Source organism: Halichoerus grypus, chromosome 6, assembly GCF_964656455.1.
Source record: "Halichoerus grypus chromosome 6, mHalGry1.hap1.1, whole genome shotgun sequence".
Taxonomy (NCBI): Eukaryota; Metazoa; Chordata; class Mammalia; order Carnivora; family Phocidae; genus Halichoerus; species Halichoerus grypus.
The window spans coordinates 62,421,087-62,441,403 of record NC_135717.1 but is presented as its reverse complement, the minus strand read 5'-3'; the positions used below and the strand labels follow the sequence as shown (position 1 = coordinate 62,441,403).

General features: G+C 38.6%; 2 protein-coding genes and 1 pseudogene across 14 annotated transcripts in view; 2 read left to right on the top strand and 1 right to left on the bottom strand.

Annotated features, from left to right (window-relative positions):
- LOC118555525 (ankyrin repeat domain-containing protein 26-like) overlaps positions 1-20,317 on the top strand; it is a 511,611-nt gene that overhangs the window by 268,516 nt on the left and 222,778 nt on the right. The gene's annotated exons all lie outside the window — the stretch shown is intronic.
- Positions 1-20,317, top strand: part of LOC118533185 (coiled-coil domain-containing protein 7) — a 142,563-nt gene that overhangs the window by 54,157 nt on the left and 68,089 nt on the right. The window contains 2 exon segments of the mRNA XM_078073997.1: positions 7,937-7,998; positions 9,072-9,128. Of these exon segments, the coding sequence (XP_077930123.1) occupies positions 7,937-7,998; positions 9,072-9,128 (119 nt within the window).
- LOC144382029 (uncharacterized) lies at positions 3,234-5,000 on the bottom strand (annotated as a pseudogene).

Here is a 20,317-nt window from a genome sequence, read left to right as displayed (position 1 = left end):
TTACTTTTTTTTTTTTTTTTTTTTTTTTGTGGTGAGATCACTCCAGATCCACACTCTTAGCAAATTTCAAGTATACAACAGTATTGTTAACTGTAAACACCATGTTGTACATTAGATCTCTGATTTACTCAACTTTTGTTATTTTATTTTTTTAGTGATTATATAGTGATTCAACAGAATTGTTGATACATCACCCGGTGTTCATCACAACAGGTGCACGCCTTAATCCCATCACCTCTTTCACCCAACCTCCCATCCTCCTCCCCTCTGGTAACTATCAGTTTGTTCTCTGTAATTAAGAATCTGTTTCTTAATTTGTCTCTCTCTTTTTTTCCACTTTTGCCTGTTTGTTTTGTTTCTTTAATCCACATGTAAGTGAAATCATATGGTATTTGTCTTTCTGCTAAGTGACTTATTTCAATTAGCATTATATTCTCTAGCTCCATCCATGTTATTGCAAATGGCAAGATCTCATCTTTTTGATGGCTGAGTAATATTCCATTGTGTAAATATACCACTTCTTCTTTATCCATTCATCAGTTGATGGATACTTGTGCTGCTTCCGTAATTTGGTTGTTGTAAATAATGCTCTATAAACATTGGTGTGTATGCTTTTGAATTTTTTTGATATTTTTTTGGGTAAATATCCAGTAGTGGGATTACCGGATCATAGAATAGTTCTATTTTTAACTTTTTGATGAACCTCCATACTGTCTTCTACCATGGCTGCACCAGTTTGCATTCCCACCTACAGTGCAAGAGTGTTCCTTTTTTTCCACATCCTCACCAACAGCTGTTGTTCCTTGTGTTGTTACATTTAACCATCCTAACACGTGTGATATGATATCTCGCTGTAGTTTTGATTTGTATTTCCCTGATGCTGAGTGATGTTGAGCATGCTTTTATGTGTCTGTTGGCCATCTAGATGCCTTCTTTGGAAAAATGTCTGTTCTTGTCTTCTGCCCCTTTGTAAATTGGATTATTTGGGTTTTGTTTTTTTTTTTCTGGTGTTGATTTGTATCAGTTCCTTATATATATTTTGGATACTAGCCCTTTATCAGATATGTCATTTGCAAATATCTTCTCCCATTCCATCTCTTGCCTTTTAGATTTGTTGATTGTTTCCTTTGCTGTGCAGAAGCTTTTTGATGTAGTCCCAATAGTTGTTTTTGTTTCCCTTGCCTCAGCAGAGCTACCTAATAAGAAGTTGCTATGGCCAATGTCAGAGACATTACTGCCTATGTTCTCTTCTAGGATTTTTATGGTTTCAGGTCTCATGTATAGGTCTTTAATCCATTTTGAATTTATTTTGTGTATGCTTTACGAAAGTGGTCCATTTTCAATCATTTGCATGTTGCTCTGCAGTTTTCCCAACACCATTTGTTGAAGAGACTGACTTTTTCCCATTGGATATTCTTCCCTGCTTTGTTGAAGATTAATTGACCATATAACCATGGGTTCATTTCTGAGTTTTCTATTCTTTCCTATTGATCTATATGTCTATTTTTGTGCCAACATCTACTTTTTGATTACTGTAGCTTTGTAATATAACTTGAAGTGTGAATTGTGATACCCCCACCTTTGCTTTTCTTTTTCAAAATTGCTTTGGAAATTCAGGATCATTTCAGGATCATTCCATATATATTTTAGGATTTTTTGTTCTGGCTCTGTGAAAAATGCTATTAGTATTTTCTTAGGAATTGCATTAAATCTGTAGATTGCTTTGGGTAGTATAGACGTTTTAGCAATATTTGTTGTTCCAATCTATGGGCATGGGATGTCTTTCCATTTCTTTGTGTTCTCAGTTTCTTCATTAGTGTTTCACAGTTTTCAGAGTATAGGTCTTTCACCTCTTTGGTTAGGCTTATTCTTAGTTACCTTGTTATTTTTGGTGCATTTGTAAATGGGAATGTTTTATTAAGTTCTTTTTCTGCTGCTTCATTATTAGGGTATAGAAGTGCAATAAATTTCTGCATAGTGATTTTGTATGCTGTGAGTTTACTGAATTAATTTATTAGTTCTAGCAGTTTTCTTGGCGGAGTCTTTATGGTTTTCTATTTAGAGTATCATGTCATCTACAAATAGTGAAAGTTTTACTTCTTTTCCAATTTTGATGCCTTTTATTTCTTTTTGTTGTCTGATTGCTGTGGCTAGGTCTTCTAGTACTATGTTGAATAAAACTGGTGAGAATAGACATCCCTGTCTTGTTCCTGACCTTAGAGGGAAAACTCTCAGTTTTTCCCCATTGAGTATGATATTTGCGGTGGGTTTTTCATATATGACCTTTATTATGTTGAGGTATGTTCCCTCTAAACCTACTTTGTTGAGGGCTTTTGTCATGAATGGATGTTGTACTTTGTCAAATGCTTTTTCCTCATCTATTGAAAGGATCATATGGTTTCTTTATCCTTTCTCTTACCGATGTCATGTATCGTGTTGACTGATTTGCAAATATTAAACCACCCATGCAACCCAGGAATAAATCCCACTTGATTGTAGTGAATGATTTTTTTAAATGTATTGTTGGATTTGGTTTGCTAGTATTTTGTTGAGGATTTTTGCTTCTGTGTTCATCAAAGATATTGGCCTGTAGTTCTCTTTTTTAGTGGTGTCTTTATCTAGTTTTGGTGTTAGGGTAATGCTGGCATCATAGAATGGATTTGGAGGTTTTACTTCCTTTTTTATTTTTTGGAATAGTTTGAGAAGAGTATGTATTAACTCTAAATGTTTGGTAGGATTCACCTATGAAGTTGTCTGGTCCTGGACTTTTGCTCTTTGGGAGTTTTGATTACTGATTCAATCTCCTTGCTGGTAATTAGTCTATTCAAATTTTCTATTTCTTCCTGCTTCAATTTTGGTAGTTTATATGTTTCTAGGAATTTATTCATTTCTTCTAGGTTGCCCAATTTGTTGGCATATAGTTTTGCATAATATTCTCTTATGGTTGTTGGTGTTTCTGTGGTGTTGGTTGTTATTTGTCCTCTTTCATTTGTAATTTTGTTTGGGTCCTTTCTCTTTGTTTTTTGATGGGTCTGGCTAGAGACTCACGAATTTTATTTATTTTTTCAAAGAACCAGCTCCTCTTGGTTTTATTTACCTGTTTTTTGTTTGGTTTTGGTTTTTTAGATTCTCTATCCTTTTTTTTTTTTTTTTTTCCAAGAGGCAGTGGGAGGATATTACTGAACTACATGACACCCAATTTTCCCAGGCCCCTTGAGTGTTGGGAGTCCACTTCAGCCATGGGGCCCCAGCAGTGTCCTTTGCTCCTACACTCACTCAGGACTCTAGCCAGTAGGGAGGGCTGGACTGACAGTGTCATGGGTGGGAGAGCAGGGTTCAGGGTGAGACTCAGAGTTGGGTACAGGATCCTGGTAGGGTAGGGACCAGATCCATGGTCAAGGCTGGCCACAAGTCAGGATTGGCCTTGTGACGAGGCTTAGGGTCAGAAGGTATGACAGAATCAGGAGTGAGGGTAGATTCAGAGCCAGAAACAGCTTTGGAGTGGGATTAGGGAGGGAGCCCTGCACAGAGTTAGGGTCAGGACCAAGGCCAGAGCTGGGTTCAGGGCTAAGCCCCAGGATAGAGGCAGGAAGAGAGAGCATCAGGACCCAGGAGGGAGACCTGCTCTGGCCTCAACACTGAAGCAGGGTTGAGGCCCTGGACTGTGGTGGCAGCTGCAGCTGCACCCTCATACACCCACTTGTGCGTGGTGAGGCTGGAGGCTTGTCAGAAAGCCTTGCCACGGAGCTGACAGCGGTAGGGGGCACAGCCCGGAATGCATATGCAGGTGCTGCAGCAGGGAGGAGCTCTCCCACCAAACACCTTGGAGAGTGGGGACAGGCATAGGACTGTTTGCTGGTGTGGATTCGCAAGTGATGCAGCAGGTTGGAGCTCTGGCCGAAGGCCTTGTGGCAGTGGGGACAGCGGTAGGGGCGCTCTGCCGTGTGTCCGTGTGTGTGTGTGTGTGTGTGTGTGTGTGTGCGTGTGTGTATGTGTGTGCGCCCGCGCGCGCGCGCCCCCAAGCACTGGTGTTGCCAAGGTGCTGAGCTCTGGCCAAAGGCCTTGCCGCATTGCAGGCATGGGAATGGCCGCTCGCCGGTGTGCACTCGCAGGTGCTTCAACAGCGCTGAGCCCTGCCTGAGCCCTTGGTGCACACTGGGCACTTGCACGCCCGAAGGCTGCTGTGCATGCGCAGGTGCTGCGCTAGCAGCAAGCCGCGCCGAACGCCTTGACACACACGGGGCAGTGCTGCGGCTTCTTGGGGCTGTGGCCGCCGCACTGCTTCAGCAGTGTGGAGTGCCAACTGAAGGCTTTGCTGCAGATGGTGTTCGGGTCGGGCCACCGGCCGGTGTGGATGCCGCGGTGCTGTGCCAGCGCGGCGTCGTGGCCGGACGACTTACTGCAAGTCAGGCAGCAGTCTGGCTTCTTGCCGCTGTGGGTGTGGCAGTGCTGGCTCAGTCCAGAGCAGCGGCAGAAGGCTTGACCATAATCCGGTCAGGACAAGGGTTGGAGAGGGCTGGCAGGTGCAGGGAGCACCGTGGGGCTAGTGCCAGGACCTTGGGTGTAGCAGTGAGCCTGAATGAGAGGGGGTGAGGTCTGGGGCTTTGGTGGGGCCGAGGTGCACACTGAGTCAAGAACCGGGGGAACAGGGCGCCTGATTGGCTCAATTGGTTAAGCATCTGACCTTGGCTTAGATCATAATTTCAGGGTCCTGGGATCAGCCCCGCTGGGGCTCCCTGCATAGCAGGGGAGTCAGCTCCCCTCTCCCTCTCCCTCAATCCCTCCCCCTGCTCCTGCTTTCTCTGTCTCTCAAATAATTAAAATCTTAAAAAAAAAAAAAAGAACCAGAGGGACAGGGTTAATGATGTCTGGATCAAGGTGGAAACTTGAAGATATGGGGTCCAAATCTTGGAGATCCCAGTCACAGTCCTGAGATGGAGCGAGCTTCAGCATCAGGGTCTAGATCCTCAGAGAGGGACTCAAGTTTTGGTATCATTTAGTTCTGCTCTAATTTTTATTATTTCCTTCCTTCTGCTGATTTTGGGTTTTGTTGTTCTTTTTCTAGCTCCTGTAGATGTAAGGTTAGGTTGTTTATTTGAGATTTTGTTGTTGTTGTTGAGGTTGGCCTTTATAAACTTGCCTCTTAGAACTGTTTCTGCAGTATCCCGAAGGTTTTGGACATGGTGCCTGCGAGTTCTTTCGTTCCCGGAGGGGTCTCTCTGTGAACACTGCCTGTCCGGGACATGGTGGGAGATGAGCATATAACCTCCCCACTCTGTGCTCCAGGCACCCTTCAGATCACTGTTTCCATGCTGTATGTTCACAGGCTGTTTACCCTGCCTTTTCTCCAAGAGTAACCCCAGTGCCCTCCAGGGTCTCTCCCAGCCAAACCCATGGATCTTTAAAATTCCAGGCTTCAAGCCCCACTGGTTGCAAGAATTCACGACATTCAGCCCCTCTTGCTTTTCAAAGCAATTGCTATTGGGATTCATCTTCCATGTGAGCTCTAGTCTGTCTCTTGCCCTTCTCTATGGCTGCAGCTCCCTACCCACCACAGGGCCATAATCCGTTTTTCTCCCAAACCATATCTCCTTACTTCCTACCTTCTTCGATGTGGCCTCTGCTCTACATTTAGCTATAGTTTGTTCTACCAGTCTTCTGGTTGATTTCTGGGGTATTTAGGATGATTTGATTCTTATCTAGTTGTATTCATGGGACCAGGTGAACCTAGGGTTCTCCTTCTCTGCCGTCATCTTCCAACCTCTCTAGCATAATTCTTAGGGGACCTAGGATTTTCAAAATGGTAAATGGGCATTGGCTTAGCTTGAAGTCACCATCTGCATTAGCCCCTAACAAGAGAATCAGCCTGTTTGAAGCTTTGAAGCCAGGCATTGATTCTCTTTAGCTATGAAAGTACTAGGTGCCATCTTCTTCCAATAAAAGACTGTTTTGCCTACATTGAAAATCTGTCATTTAGTGTAGCCACCTTCATTAATTATCTTAGCTAAATCTGGATAAGTTGTCGCAGCTTCTGCATGAGCACATGCTGCTCCACCCTGTGCTTTTATGTTATGCAGATGGCTTCTTTTCCTTAAATCTCATGAACCAACCTCTGTTAGTTCCAGACTTTTCTTCTGAAGCTTCCTTACCTTTCTCAGCATTCATAGAATTGAAGAGTTAGGGCTTTACTCTGAATTATGCTTTGGCTTAAGTGAATAATATGGCTGGTTTGATCTATCCAGACCAGTAAACGTTTCTCTGGATCAGCAATAAAACTATTTTGCTTCCTTATCATTTGTGTATTCACTGGAATACCACTTTTAATTTCCTTCAAGAACTTTTCCTTTGCATTAAGAACTTGGATAACTGGTGCAAGAGGTCTAGCTTTCAGCCTATCTTGGTTTTTGATGTACTTTCCTCACTAACCTTAATCATTTCTAGTTTTTAATTTAAAGTGAGAGACATGAGACTCTTCCTTTAGCTTGAACACTGAGAGGCCATTATAAAGTTATTAACTGGCCTAATGTCAGTACTGTTGTGTCTCAGGGAATAGGAAGGCCCAAGGAGAGGGAAAGAGGTGGGGGACAGGCTAGTTGGAGCAGTCAGAACACACACAACAGCTGTTGTTAAATTTGCTGCCATATATGAGCATGGTTTATGGTACTCCCAAGCAATCCCAATGGGAACATCAAATATCAGTGATCACAGATAGCCCTAACAAATATAATAATAATGAAAACCTTAAAATATAGGGAGAAGTACCAAAATATGACACAGAGACACAAGGTGAACAGATGCTGTTAGAAAAATGGCATCGATAGACTTTCCGTAAGCAGGGTTGCCACAAACCGATTTGTAATAAATGCAGTCTTTGAAGTGCAATAAAGTGAAACACAATAAAATAATGTATGCCTGTACCTAGTAATTTTGTATTATGAATTAATGATTTATGTGTAAGTCTTCCTGGAAAGACTATTTCCTCAAGTTCAGAACTAGTCACACACATCTACATATTTCCTATCACATATAAACAGTAAATAAATATGTATAACTTTTTGAGTATCTGAATTAAATCAACTCATTTGTTCCCCTATTATTCTGTTATTGCCAACTATATCTGGTATAGTAACTTATCTAAGTAAAAATTTACATAGAGCCATTTTTTGCATTGGACATATACTAACCCATTTATTTTACAGTGTTAGAGTAATTGGGAGGGACTACTGTTTATTATGCGATTACTTTATTTATATCTCTGTCAATGACTAGATTTAAAGGAATAAAAGGAGGGGCGCTTGAGTTGGCTCCAGTAAGCACTACATAACTGGATCCTTAGTTCAGAGGCTCAGATAGAGTCACTTGAGTTATCTATTGTGAGGCACAAAATTAGTTTCAGACCATATATTAATAGTAACACCTGAAATTTAAGTGTCTGGTGTGTACAGGTATTTTCCTTGCAACTTTACATGTATTGGATCTTTACCACTACTTTATGAGATATGTACTCTAATACCCGAATTTTAATAGATGAAGAAACTGTAAGTCAGAGGGGTTAAGTAACTTACCCCAAATCATAAATTAGTAAGTGCATGAAACAAGTTTTGAGCCAAGCAGTTTGACTCTAGAACTTGTGTTCTTAACGATTACACTATTAAATCTCATGCTTCTACCCAATTTACTTTTGCTATTTTTGTTGTTAATGTTGTTGGTATACCTAATTATATTCATGGAATATATAGCATTCATAGAATTACATAGTGTGACTTTTATACTTATTTGCTTGCAATTATACTAATTTACCTTAGTGTCTGAATAAAGGTTAAAGATTATGTTAAATTTTATTTTATAAACTACATATATCTAGAGCATATATTCTATTTCTTAACTCTTATTCTTTGATAATAAATAAATGTTGTACTTATTAAAATTTTAACAGGGATAGTGAAAATTCACCAGGAGCAGTGCATAGTTACGAAGCTGTACAGCAGATAATCGAAGGTGATGATATTTTATACATGTTTAGCATTTATAGGGTTTTCTACATTACATTAACATTTTGAGACTTAGAGTTTAAAAATTGATAGCCATAAAATTATACACTAGCAAATTTAAAAAGATATTCAGTAGTGAGTTTAATATTTTCAGTAAAAGTTCTTATGTTTCAGAGTCTGGGAGTTGAACAAAACAAATAAACCATGGTTGTTAGCCACCATGAAATACATAACTTAGTAAGGACACAAGCACATTATGCATCACTTTAATATATAGTGTAACACGTGATAAAATTTATGTGTAATTGGCAGTGAGTCCACAGATAGCCAATTTGTTCAACCCAAGGAAGTTGGGAAGATTTTATGCAACCTTAAAGAATGAATAAAATTTAGTCAAGTGAAGAAGGGAGATATCTGCTATTTTACAAAGAGGATGTAGCATGGACAAACAGCATGAGCAGGACATTACAAGTAGAATGGTATTAGAATGTGCAGCAGTAAGTAGGGATATGGTAAGAAAGGGCCAATCAGAGGGATTGGATGGTGTGCTAAGGAATTTTGTTTTCATATATAATAGGGAATCACTGAAGACTTTTTGTAGGGAAGTGGCATTGGATTCAATTGTAGACAGATTATTCTGGCCATTTGTAGAAGCTACATTTGGGGATTAGGAATAGGAAAGGGAAGTTATTGCTCTGTTTTAGGTGTGTGGTAAGTGCTTACATTAGAGCACAAATAAGAAGAAAAGGGGCAGATTTGAGAAAATTTACTGGTAAAATGGGCAAAACTTGGTGACTGGATATGAAAGGAAGGGAGATTAAATCATGGTAATGTTAAGAGAATAGAAGAGGAAAAATAAGTGTTGTTGAGAAGACGATGAGTTCATATCACTTAGTTGATACACATTCGTTCAGATATTACCGTGTGTTGCCTGACTCGGGGGATCTCCAGTGTTGACGGCTCTGTTGTTTTTCTTAGAGTTTTCTTTCTCTTTAATGCTATTTAAATAAAACTATGAAATTTAAATTCAATACATATAATTGATATTTGAAACATATGACAAACTTACTATTATTTCAGAATTCATAAAAACCCACTCAACTGAAGAATTTATAGATGTTTCTGCAACTGATCCACGTAAGTTTCTACTTGTTTAAGCATTATTGTGTTAATAACATGTCAAATGCATTAATTTTTATAATTTTCTATAATTTAAAGTTATTATTATGGTAATAACATAGATTCCTTGGGGTTTGGAGTCATACAGTTGAGCAGGCTATCAATCAAGGATTGAAATTCCTAGTGAAGGCTACATGCCACAAAAAATAGATTAATTTTTGAGGAATACCTTGCTATCACTTGGATTGAAGGATTTTTAGTTTTGATTGGAATATGCTACTGAAATGTTTCAGGAGTGCTAGGACTTTGAGATGAACAGTGATAAATTTAAGAGGTCATTTGTAGATTTTTTTTTCTATGACTTATAGATCATCTCATATGCACTAATTCCTTGACAACAGCTGAGTGCCTGTCAGTTCATTAATATAAAGAGCTGCTAGAACTAGTACGTTAAACTCCTGACTACTTATCAACAGAAGGGAGAAACTACCTTGCTTATGTCTTAGTACTGGAAAGAATTTTGAAGCAATCATGTAATGTATGTTATAGAATACAATTTAGAAGTGGAAAATAAGATTTGGTCGGAAAAGGTTGATGGGAATCCTGTCCTCTTTCAACTTCAGCTTTAAACCCTAATGTTGCCATATCTAAGCCGAGGGCAGCTTGATGCTACAGCACTCCCAAGTTCTGTAGATACCTTTGACCCAAGAGAGTCCTGAATGACTAGATGGAGAGAAAGTTATCTAGAGCTTTGGAGTGGAGAGCGAAAACTTCTTTCTACCTCAAAGGAAACCCTCTGCACATCTACGGAGCTCTCTCTCTATCTGTGCACCTGCCTTCTCTCTAATGCTGTGCCGTTTGAATTCTAGCTTCTTTGGGCTTCCAAACCTCTAAACCTTGTCTCTGAACTCCAGGAGAACAATAGACTCTGTTTGGGTCCCCCTTCCTTTTGCTGTGGCCTGGAAACGTCAGGAAGTAAGATGGGGTCATCAAAGGGCTCTGTTTCTTTGTTTTCCTTCTGTCCGAGATTAGTGTCTTGCACCTTTTGTTTTCCAATGTCTGAATATTGCTTTTTCACATATTTTCATCCAGATTTTAATTGGTTTAAAGTGAAAGGATAATTCTAGTCCCTGATGCTCTATCATGGACAAAACCAGAAGTCTTTATGCCCACATATGGGCTGATGGAACATATCCTCCAACCAAGCCAAAAGAATAAAATATGATAGTAGAAATGTTAGTGATGATTTCAAAATATTCTCTTTCTTTTTGTCTGTCTGTTACTTTCTGTCTCTTTCTTCATTCATTTATTTGAGGTATAATTGACATACAACATGACATTAATTTCAAGTGTATGATATTTGTATATATTGCAAAATGATCATCACAATAAGTCTAGTTAACATCTATCACCACACCGTACAAGAATTTTTTTCTTGTGATGAGAACTTTTAAGGTCTACTCTCTTAGCAACTTTCAAATATGCAATATATAGCATTACTAACTCTAGATGCCATCCTGTATGTACATTCCATTCCATGACTTACTTATTTTATAACTGGGAGTTTGTATCTTTTGACCTCCGTCACCCATTTTGCCCACCCCACCTCCACCCCCTACATGTGGGAGCCACCAATCTATTCTCTGTATCCATGAACTATCTTTTTCCATGGCAGCGGCCTCAGTCCCTGGGCTCTTTTGATATAGATCTACTGTCTCAATATTGTTCAGTTTTACTTGTATACACTCTTTTTCTGTTAAAAGTACCTTTTTTTTTTTTAATCTTATCCAGACAAACTTTATTCTCTTCTCTTCCCGTTCTCTAAATTCTGATAGCATAGCCTAATCAACAAGACAAAAGCTACCTTTGTATTCCACTCTGTTTTTATACCACCATTTAATTTTGATGTTGCTTCATTTCATAATTAGTGGCATTAACTTTTCTTTTAAAAAAATATTTATTTATTTGTCAGAGAGAGAGAGAGCGAGAGAGAGAACGAGAGCGCACATGCAAGGGGAGCGGCAGGCAGGGGGAGAAGCAGGCTCCCCACTGAGCAGGGAGCCCGATGTGGGGCTCGATCCCAGGACCCTGGGATCATGACCTGAGGCAAAGGCAGATGCTTAACTGACTGAGCCACCCATGGAATTAATTGTTTTTTACAGCAGTTTTAGGTTTATAGAAAAATTGAGCAGGAAGTACAGAGTTCCCATATATCCATTCTCTGCCTCCTACTCCCTGCACAAAGTTTTAACATTTTGCGTTAATGTGCTACCTATGTTAAAATTGATGAACCAATATTGATATATTATTACCTGAACTCCATAGTTTACATAGGGTTCAATCTTTGTGCAACAGAGTTCTATAGGTTTTGAGAAATGTAAAATGTCATGTATCCACCATTATAGTATCATGCAGAAGAGTCTCACTGTTTTGAATCCCATGTTCTACCTATTCATTTGTCCCTCCATCCATCTGAGTCCTTGGCAATTATTGATCTTTTTGATATCTCTGTAGTATTGCCCTTCCAAGAATGTTATGTATTTGGATTCATACAGTCTTTCTTTTACTTAACAATATGCATTTAAGTTTCCTGCTTAATGATTTTTGGGTTTTATAGCTAATTTCTTTTTATTACTAAATAATAATCCATTGTGTGGATGCATCATAGTTTGTTTAATCAATTTATTTATTGAAAGACATCTTGGTTGCTTCTAATTTTTTGCAATGACAGAAAAGCTGCTGCAAACTTAACTTTTTCGTGTAGACATGTTTTTCAACTGATTTGGGTAAATACCAAGGAATGCAATTGCTGGGTCATATAGTAAATGTGTGTTTAGTTTTGTAAGAAACTGCCAAACTGTTTTGCAAAGGGGCTGCATCATTTCGTTTTCTTACCAACAATGAGAATGAGAATCCCTGTTGCTCTATACCTTTGTTAACATTTGGTGTTGTCAGAATTTTGGATTTTAGCCGTTCTAAAAGTTGTTTAGTGGTATCTCACTGTTTTAATTTGTAATATATGATGTTGAGAATTTTTTCATATTTTTTTTTGCCATCCTTGGTGAGGTATTTGCTCAGATATTTTACCCATTTTTAATTGGGTTATTTGCTTTATTATTATTGAGTTTTAAATGTTCTTTGTATATTGTGGACATAAGCCTTTTGTCAGATAATCACAAAGATTTTCTCTCAGTCTGTGGATTCTCTTTTCATTCTCCTAATGGCACCTTTTGTAGAATGGAAGTTTCTAATTTAATTTAATTTAATTTAATTTAACTTAATTTAATTTTTTTAAAAGATTTTATTTATTTATTTGACACAGAGAGAGAGACAATGAGAGAGGGAACACAAGAAGGGGGAGTGGGAGAGGGAGAAGCAGGCTTCCCGCTGAGCAGGGAGCCCGATGTGGGGCTCGATCCCAGGATCCTGGGATCATGACCTGAGCCGAAGGCAGACGCTTAACAACTGAGCCACCCAGGTGCCCCAGGAAGTTTTTAATTTTAATGAAATTGAAATTATTCATTTTTTCTTTCATAGGTTGTGCTTTTGTTGTATCTAAAAGTCATCTTCAAACCTAATGTAATCTAGATTTTCTCCTATTTTATCTTCTAGAAGTTTTATATTTTTGCATTTTACATTTAAATCTATGATCTATTTTGAGTTAATTTAACCCATCCCCACATCCACCTCCCCTCTGGTAACAGTTTGTTCTGTATAGTTAAGAGTCTGTTTCTTGGTTTTCTCTCTCCCCCCACCCATGATTGTTTTGTTTGTTGATATCATATTTCTCTGACAGACTTATTTTGCTTAGCATAATAGTGTCTAGCTCCATCCATGTCATTGTACGTGGCAAGATTTCATTCTTTTTCATGGCTGAGAAATATCCCATTGTATATATTTCTATCTATCTATCATCTATCAATTATCTATCTATCATCTATCATCTCTCTATTGATCATTCTCTATCTGTCTATCATCCATCTCCTCTACTACATCTTCTTTATCCATTCATCAGTCAATCAACATTTAGGCTCTTTCCATAATTTGGCTATTTGTTGATAATCAGGGTGCATGTATCCCTTTGAATTAGTATTTTTGTATTCTTTGGGTAAATACCTAGTAGTGCAATTGCTGGATCATAAGGTATTTCTATTTTTAACTTTTTCAGAAACCTCCATACTGTTTTCCAGAGTGGCTGCACCAGTTTGCATTCCCACCAACAGTGCAAGAGGGTTCCTTGCCAACACCTCTTGTTCCCTGTGTTGTTAATTTTAGCTGTCCTGGCAGGTGTGAGGTGATACCTCATTGCAGTTTTGATTTGCATTTCCCTGATGATGAGTGGTGTTGAGCATGTTTTTATGTGTCTTTGGAAAAATATGTATTCATGTCTTTTGCCAATTTGTTAACTGGATGATTTGTCTTTTTGGGTGTTGAGTCTTATAAGTTCTTTATATATTTTGGATACTAACCCTTTATCTGATATGTCATTTGCAAATATTCTCTCCCATACCAAAGGTTACCTTTTAGTTTTGTTGATTGTTTCCTTCACTATGCAGAAGCTTTTTATTTTGATGAAGTCCCAATAGTTTATTTTTGCTTTTGTTTCCCTTCCCTCAGGGACATATCTAGTAAGAAGTTGCTACAGCTGATGTCATAGAGGTTACTCCCTGTGTTCTCCTCTAGGATTTTAATGGTTTCCTGTCTCACATTTAGAATTGCAAGAACAAATATTGTTAAAATGTCTATATTACTCAAAGCAATCTACAGATTTGATGCAATTCCTATCAAAATACCCATAGCATTTTTCACAGAGCTAGAACAAACAATCCTAAAATTTGTTTGGAAGCACGAAAGACCCCAAATAGCAAAAGCAACCTTGAAAAAGAGAAGCAAAGCTGGAGACATCACAATTCCTGACTTCAAGTTATATTACAAAGCTGTAGTGATCAAGACAGTCTGTTACTGGCACAAAAATAGACATATAGATTAATGGAACAGAATAGAAAACCCAGAAATGAACCCACAACTATGTAGTCAATTAATCTTCAACAAAGCAGGAAAGAATATCCAATGGAAAAAAGACAGTCTTCTCAACAAATGTGTTGGGAAAACTGGGCAGCCCCATGCAGAAGAATGAAACTGGACCACTTTCTTAAGCCATGCACAAAAATAAACTCAAAATCAAACATTTAGTTTCTTAACTTGATGATGTTTTCATTACATGAAAATAGTTTATATCGCCATTTTTAAGTCTTTGTTAATTTGTTTTTGCAATGTTTTGTAGTTTTTAGAAAAAAGTTCTTGTAAGGTTTCATTAAATTTATCTGTAGGAAGTGCATCTTTTTGGATACTAGTGAAAATAAAATTTGAAAAAAAAAATTTTTCCAAGATGGAAGGCTTATTATAAAGCTGTAATAGTTAAGACAGGGTAAAGATAGACAAGGAGGCCAACTGAATATCATCGAAGCCCCAAATCAGACCTATGCACTTAGGTACATGATACATGACAGAAGTGGCACTATAGGTAAGTTGAGAAAACAGCACATTTTCAATAAGTGGTATTGTGACCATTGATACTTATATGAGAAAAATAAAATTGGAGCACTACCTCATAACATATTCAAAAATTAACTCCATGTCATTGAACACCTACATACGAAAGGCGAAAGTATAAGTATTTTCTTGGATAATTTAAGAGAATATCCTCATTACTATGTGGTAAGAAAACGATTTTTAAAACCAGACATAAAAGTACCAGTCATAAGGGATAAGTTTGATAAAGTTGACTATGTTAAAATTAAAAATTTCAGTTTGTCAATACACACTATCAGGAAAATTTGAAATAAATCAGAGTGGAAAAGAGATTTTGAATACTGAAAACTGTCAAATAATTAGTATACAAAGGACATAAAGAACTATTTCAAATCCAGAAAAAAGGACAATTATTTCAGTAAAAGCAGGCAAAAAAAAAAAAAAAAAAAAAAGGAAATTTAACCAAAGAAGGAATCCAAATAGCCAATAAAACTGAATAATCAAGGAATTGCAAATTAACCACAATGGGAAAGTGTTTCATACCACTCAGACTATCAAAAATTAAATAGTGTAGGGTACCTGGGTGGCTCAGTCTGTTGGGTAAATGCCTTGGCTCGGGTCATGATCCTGGAGTCCCAGGATCAAGTCCCGAACGAGGCTCCCTGCTCAACAGGGAGTCTGCATCTCCCTCTGCCCTTCACCCTGTTTGTGCTCTCTCTCGCTCTCTCAAATAAAAAAATAAAATAAAATAAATAAAAAGTGAGGCTTGGATGGCTATGTATTTCCCCCTTAGGATGCCTTTGCAGTATCCCATAGGTTTTGGACCAATGTGTTTTCGTTCTCATTGGTTTCCATGAATTGTTTAAGTTCTTCTTTGATTTCCTGGTTGTTCCAAACATTCTTGAGCAGAGTGGTCTTTAGCTTCCAAGTGTTTGAATTTCTTCCAAATTTTTTCTTGTGATTGAGTTCCAGTTTTAAAGCATTATGGTCTGAGAAGATGCAGGGAATAATCTCAATCTTTCGGTATTGGTTGAGACCTGATTTGTGACGCAGTATGTGGTCTATTCTGGAGAAAGTTCCATGTGCGCTTGAGAAGAATGAGTCTTCTGTTGTTTTAGGGTGGAATGTTCTGTATAAATCTATGAGGTCCATCTGGTCCAGTGTGTCATTCAAAGCTCTTGTTTCTTTGTTGATATTCTGCTTAGATGATCTGTCTATTGCTGAGAGTGGAGTATTGCGGTCTCTTACAATTAACATATTGTTATCAATATGACTCTTTATTTTGGTTAACAGTTGGCTTATGTAGTTGGCTGTTCCCATGTTGGGGGCATAGATATTTACAATTGTTAGATCTTCTTGTTGGCTAGACCCTTTAAGAATGATATAGTGTCCATCTGTGTCTCTAACTACAGTCTTTCACTTAAAATCTAATTTGTCTGATTAAGAAATGCTACCCCAGCTTTATTTTGTGGTCCATTGGCATGGTAGATGGATCTCCATCCTTTCACTTTCAGTCTGGGTGTATCTTTAGGTTCAAAATAAGTCTCTTGTAGACAGCATATGGATGGGTCCTGTCTTTTTATCCAACCTGCAACCCTGTGCCGTGTTATGGGAGCATTTAGGCTGTTCAGGTTGAGAGTGATTATTGAAAGATATGAATTTATTGTGATCATGTTGCCAGTGAAGTCCTTGTTTCTATAGATTATCTCCATAAATTTCTGTTCTATATCACTCTTGGGGTCTTTCTCCTTTTATAGAACCCCCCCTTAATATTTCTTGCAGGGCCGGCTTAGTGGTCACATATTCTTTCAGTTTCTACTGGTCTTGGAAGCTCTGCATCTCTCCATCCATTCTAAATGACAGCCTTCCTGAATAAAGTATTCTTGGCTGCATATTCTTCTCATTTAGTATTCTGAATATTTCTTGCCAGGCCTTTCTGGCTTGCCAGGTCTCTGTGGATAAGTCTGACATTATTCTGATGTTCCTCCCTCTGTATCTAAGGAATCTCTTCCCCCTAACTGCCCTTAGGATGGTCTCCTTGGTTCTAAGATTTGCGAGTTTTACTATTATATGCAGTGGAAAAAAGACAGTCTCTTCAATAAATGGTGCTGGGAAAATTGGACAGCTTTATACAGAAGAATGAACCTCGACCATTCTCTAACACCATACACAAAGATAAACTCAAAATGGATGAAAGACCTCAATGTGAGACAGGAATCCATCAAAATCCTGGAGGAGAACATAGGCAGTAACTTCTTTGACATCGGCCACAGCAACTTCTTTCAAGATACATCTCCAAAGACTAGTGAAACAAAAGCAAAAATGAACTTTTGAGACTTCATCAAGATAAAAAGCTCCTGCACAGCAAAGGAAACAGTCAACAAAACAAAGAGGCAACCCACAGAATGGGAGAAAATATTTGCAAATGACACTACAGACAAAGGGCTGATTTCCAAGATCTATAAAGAACTTCTCAAACTCAACACCCAAAAAACAAATAATCAAGTCCATTATGGGCAGAAGATATGAACAGACACTTCTCCAAAGAAGACATACAAATAGCTAACAGACACATGAAAAAATATTCATCATCATTAGCCATCAGGGAAATTCAAGTCAAAACCACATTGAGATACCACCTTACACCAGTTAGAATGGCAAAAATTGACAAGGCAAGAAACAACAAATGTTGGAGACATTGTGGGGAAAGGGGAGCCCTCTTACACTGTTGGTAGAAATGCAAGTTGGTACAGCCACTTTGGAAAACAGTGTGGAAGTTCCTCAAAAAATTAAAAATAGAGCTACCCTATGGCCCAGCAATTGCACTCCTGGGTATTTACCCCAAAGACACAGATGTAGTGAAAAGAAGGGCCATATGCACCCCAGTGTTCATAGCAGCAATGTCCGCAATAGTCAAACCGTGGAAAGAGCCGAGATGCCCTTCAACAGATGAATGGATAAAGAAGATGTGGTCTATATATACGATGGAATATTACTCAGCCATCGGAAAGGATGAATACGCAACTTTTGCATCGACATGGATAGGACTGGAGGAGATTATGCTAAGTGAAATATGTCAAGCAGAGAGAGTCAATTATCATATGGTTTCACTTATTTGTGGAACATAAGCGACAGCATGGAGGACATTAGGAGAAGGAAGGGAAAAATGAAGGGGGGGAATCGGAGGGGGAGACGAACCATGAGAGACCATGGACTCTGAGAACCAAACTGAGGATTTTAGAGGGGAGGGGTTGGGGGGATGGGTTAGCCTGGTGATGGGTATTAAGGAGGGCATGTATTGCATGGAGCACTGGGTGTTATTCGAAAACAATGAATCATAGAACACTACATCAAAAACTATGATGTACTGTATGGGGACTAACATAACAGAATAAAATTAAATTAAATTAAAAAAATTGTGACAATTTTTTTTTAATTTTTTTATTGTTATGTTAATCCCCATACATTACATCATTAGTTTTAGATATAGTGTTCCATGATTCATTGTTTGTGCATAACACCCAGTGCTCCATGCAGAACGTGCCCTCCTCAATACCCATCACCAGGCTAACCCATCCCCCCAACCCCCTCCCCTCTAGAACCCTCAGTTTGTTTTTCAGAGTCCATTGTCTCTCATGGTTCTTCTCCCCCTCCGATTTCCCCCCCTTCATTCTTCCCCTCCTGCTACATTCTTCTTCTTCTTTTTTTCTTTCTTAACATATATTGCATTATTTGTTTCAGAGGTACAGATCTGAGATTCAACAGTCTTGCACAATTCACAGCGCTTACCAGAACACATACCCTCCCCAGTGTCCAGCACCCAGTCACCCCATCCCTCCCACCCCACCCCCCACTCCAGCAACCCTCAGTTTGTCTCCTGAGATTAAGAATTCCTCATATCAGTGAGGTCATATGATACATGTCTTTCTCTGTTTGACTTATTTCGCTCAGCATAATACCCTCCAGTTCCATCCACGTCGTTGCAAATGGCAAGATCTTATTCCTTTTGATGGCTGCATAATATTCCATTGTATATATATACCACATCTTCTTTATCCATTCATCTGTTGATGGACATCTTGGCTCTTTCCACAGTTTGGCTATTGTGGACATTGCTGCTGTAAACATCGGGGTGCACGTAGCCTTTCGGGTCCCTACTTTTGTATCTTTGGGGTAAATACCCAGTAGTGCAATTGCTGGATCATATGGTAGCTCTATTTTCAACTTTTTGAGGAACCTCCATACTGTTTTCCAGAGTGGCTGCACCAGCTTGCATTCCCACCAACAGTGTAGGAGGGTTCCCCTTTCTCCGCATCCCCGCCAACATCTGTCATTTCCTGACTTGTTAATTTTAGCCATTCTGACTGGTGTGAGCTGGTATCTCATTGAGGTTTTGATTTGGATTTCCCTGATGCCGAGCGATATTGAACACTTTTTCATGTTTCAAGAAGAATTAAAAAAATTCATGGAAACCAATGAAAATGAAAACACAACTATTCAAAATCTTTGGGATACAGCAAAGGCAGTCCTAAGAGGAAAGTATATAGCAATACAAGCCTTTCTCAAGAAACAAGAAAGGTCTCAAATACACAACCTAACCCTACACCTAAAGGAGCTGGAGAAAGAACAGCAAATAAAGCCTAAACCCAGCAGGAGAAGAGAAATAATAAAGATCAGAGCAGAAATCAATGAAATAGAAACCAAAAGAACAGTAGAACAGATCAACGAAACTAGGAGCTGGTTCTTTGAAAGAATTAACAAGATTGATAAGCCCCTGGCCAGACTTATCAAAAAGAAAAGAGAAATGACCCAAATCAACAAAATCATGAATGAAAGAGGAGAAATAACAACCAACACCAAAGAAATACAAACAATTATAAGAACGTATTATGAGCAACTCTATGCCAGCAAATTAGATAACCTGGAAGTAATGGATGCATTCCTAGAGATGTATCAACTACCAAAACTGAACCAGGAAGAAATAGAACACCTGAACAGACCTATAACCACTAAGGAAATAGAAGCAGTCATCAAAAATCTCCCAAAACACAAAAGCCCAGGACAGATGGCTTCCCAGGGGAATTCTACCAAACATTTCAAGAAGGATTAATACCTATCCTTCTGAAACTGTTCCAAAAAATAGAAATGGAAGGAAAACTTCCAAACTCATTTTATGAGGCCAGCATTACCTTGATCCCAAAACCAGACAAAGACCCCATCAAAAAGGAGAATTACAGACCAATATCCCTGATGAACATGGATGCAAAAATTCTCACCAAAATACTAGCCAATAGGATCCAACAGTACATTAAAAGGATTATTCACCACGACCAAGTCGGATTTATCCCTGGGCTGCAAGGTTGGTTCAACATCCGCAAATCAATCAACGTGATACAATACATTAACAAAAGAAAGAACAAGAATCATATGATCCTCTCAATAGATGCAGAAAAAGCATTTGACAAAGTACAGCATCCTTTCTTGATCAAAACTCTTCAGAGTATAGGGATAGAGGGTACATACCTCAATATCATAAAAGCCATCTATGAAAAACCCACAGCGAATATCATTCTCAATGGGGAAAAACTGAGAGCTTTCCCCCTAAGGTCAGGAACGCGGCAGGGATGTCCACTATCACCACTGCTATTCAACATAGTACTAGAAGTCCTAGCCAC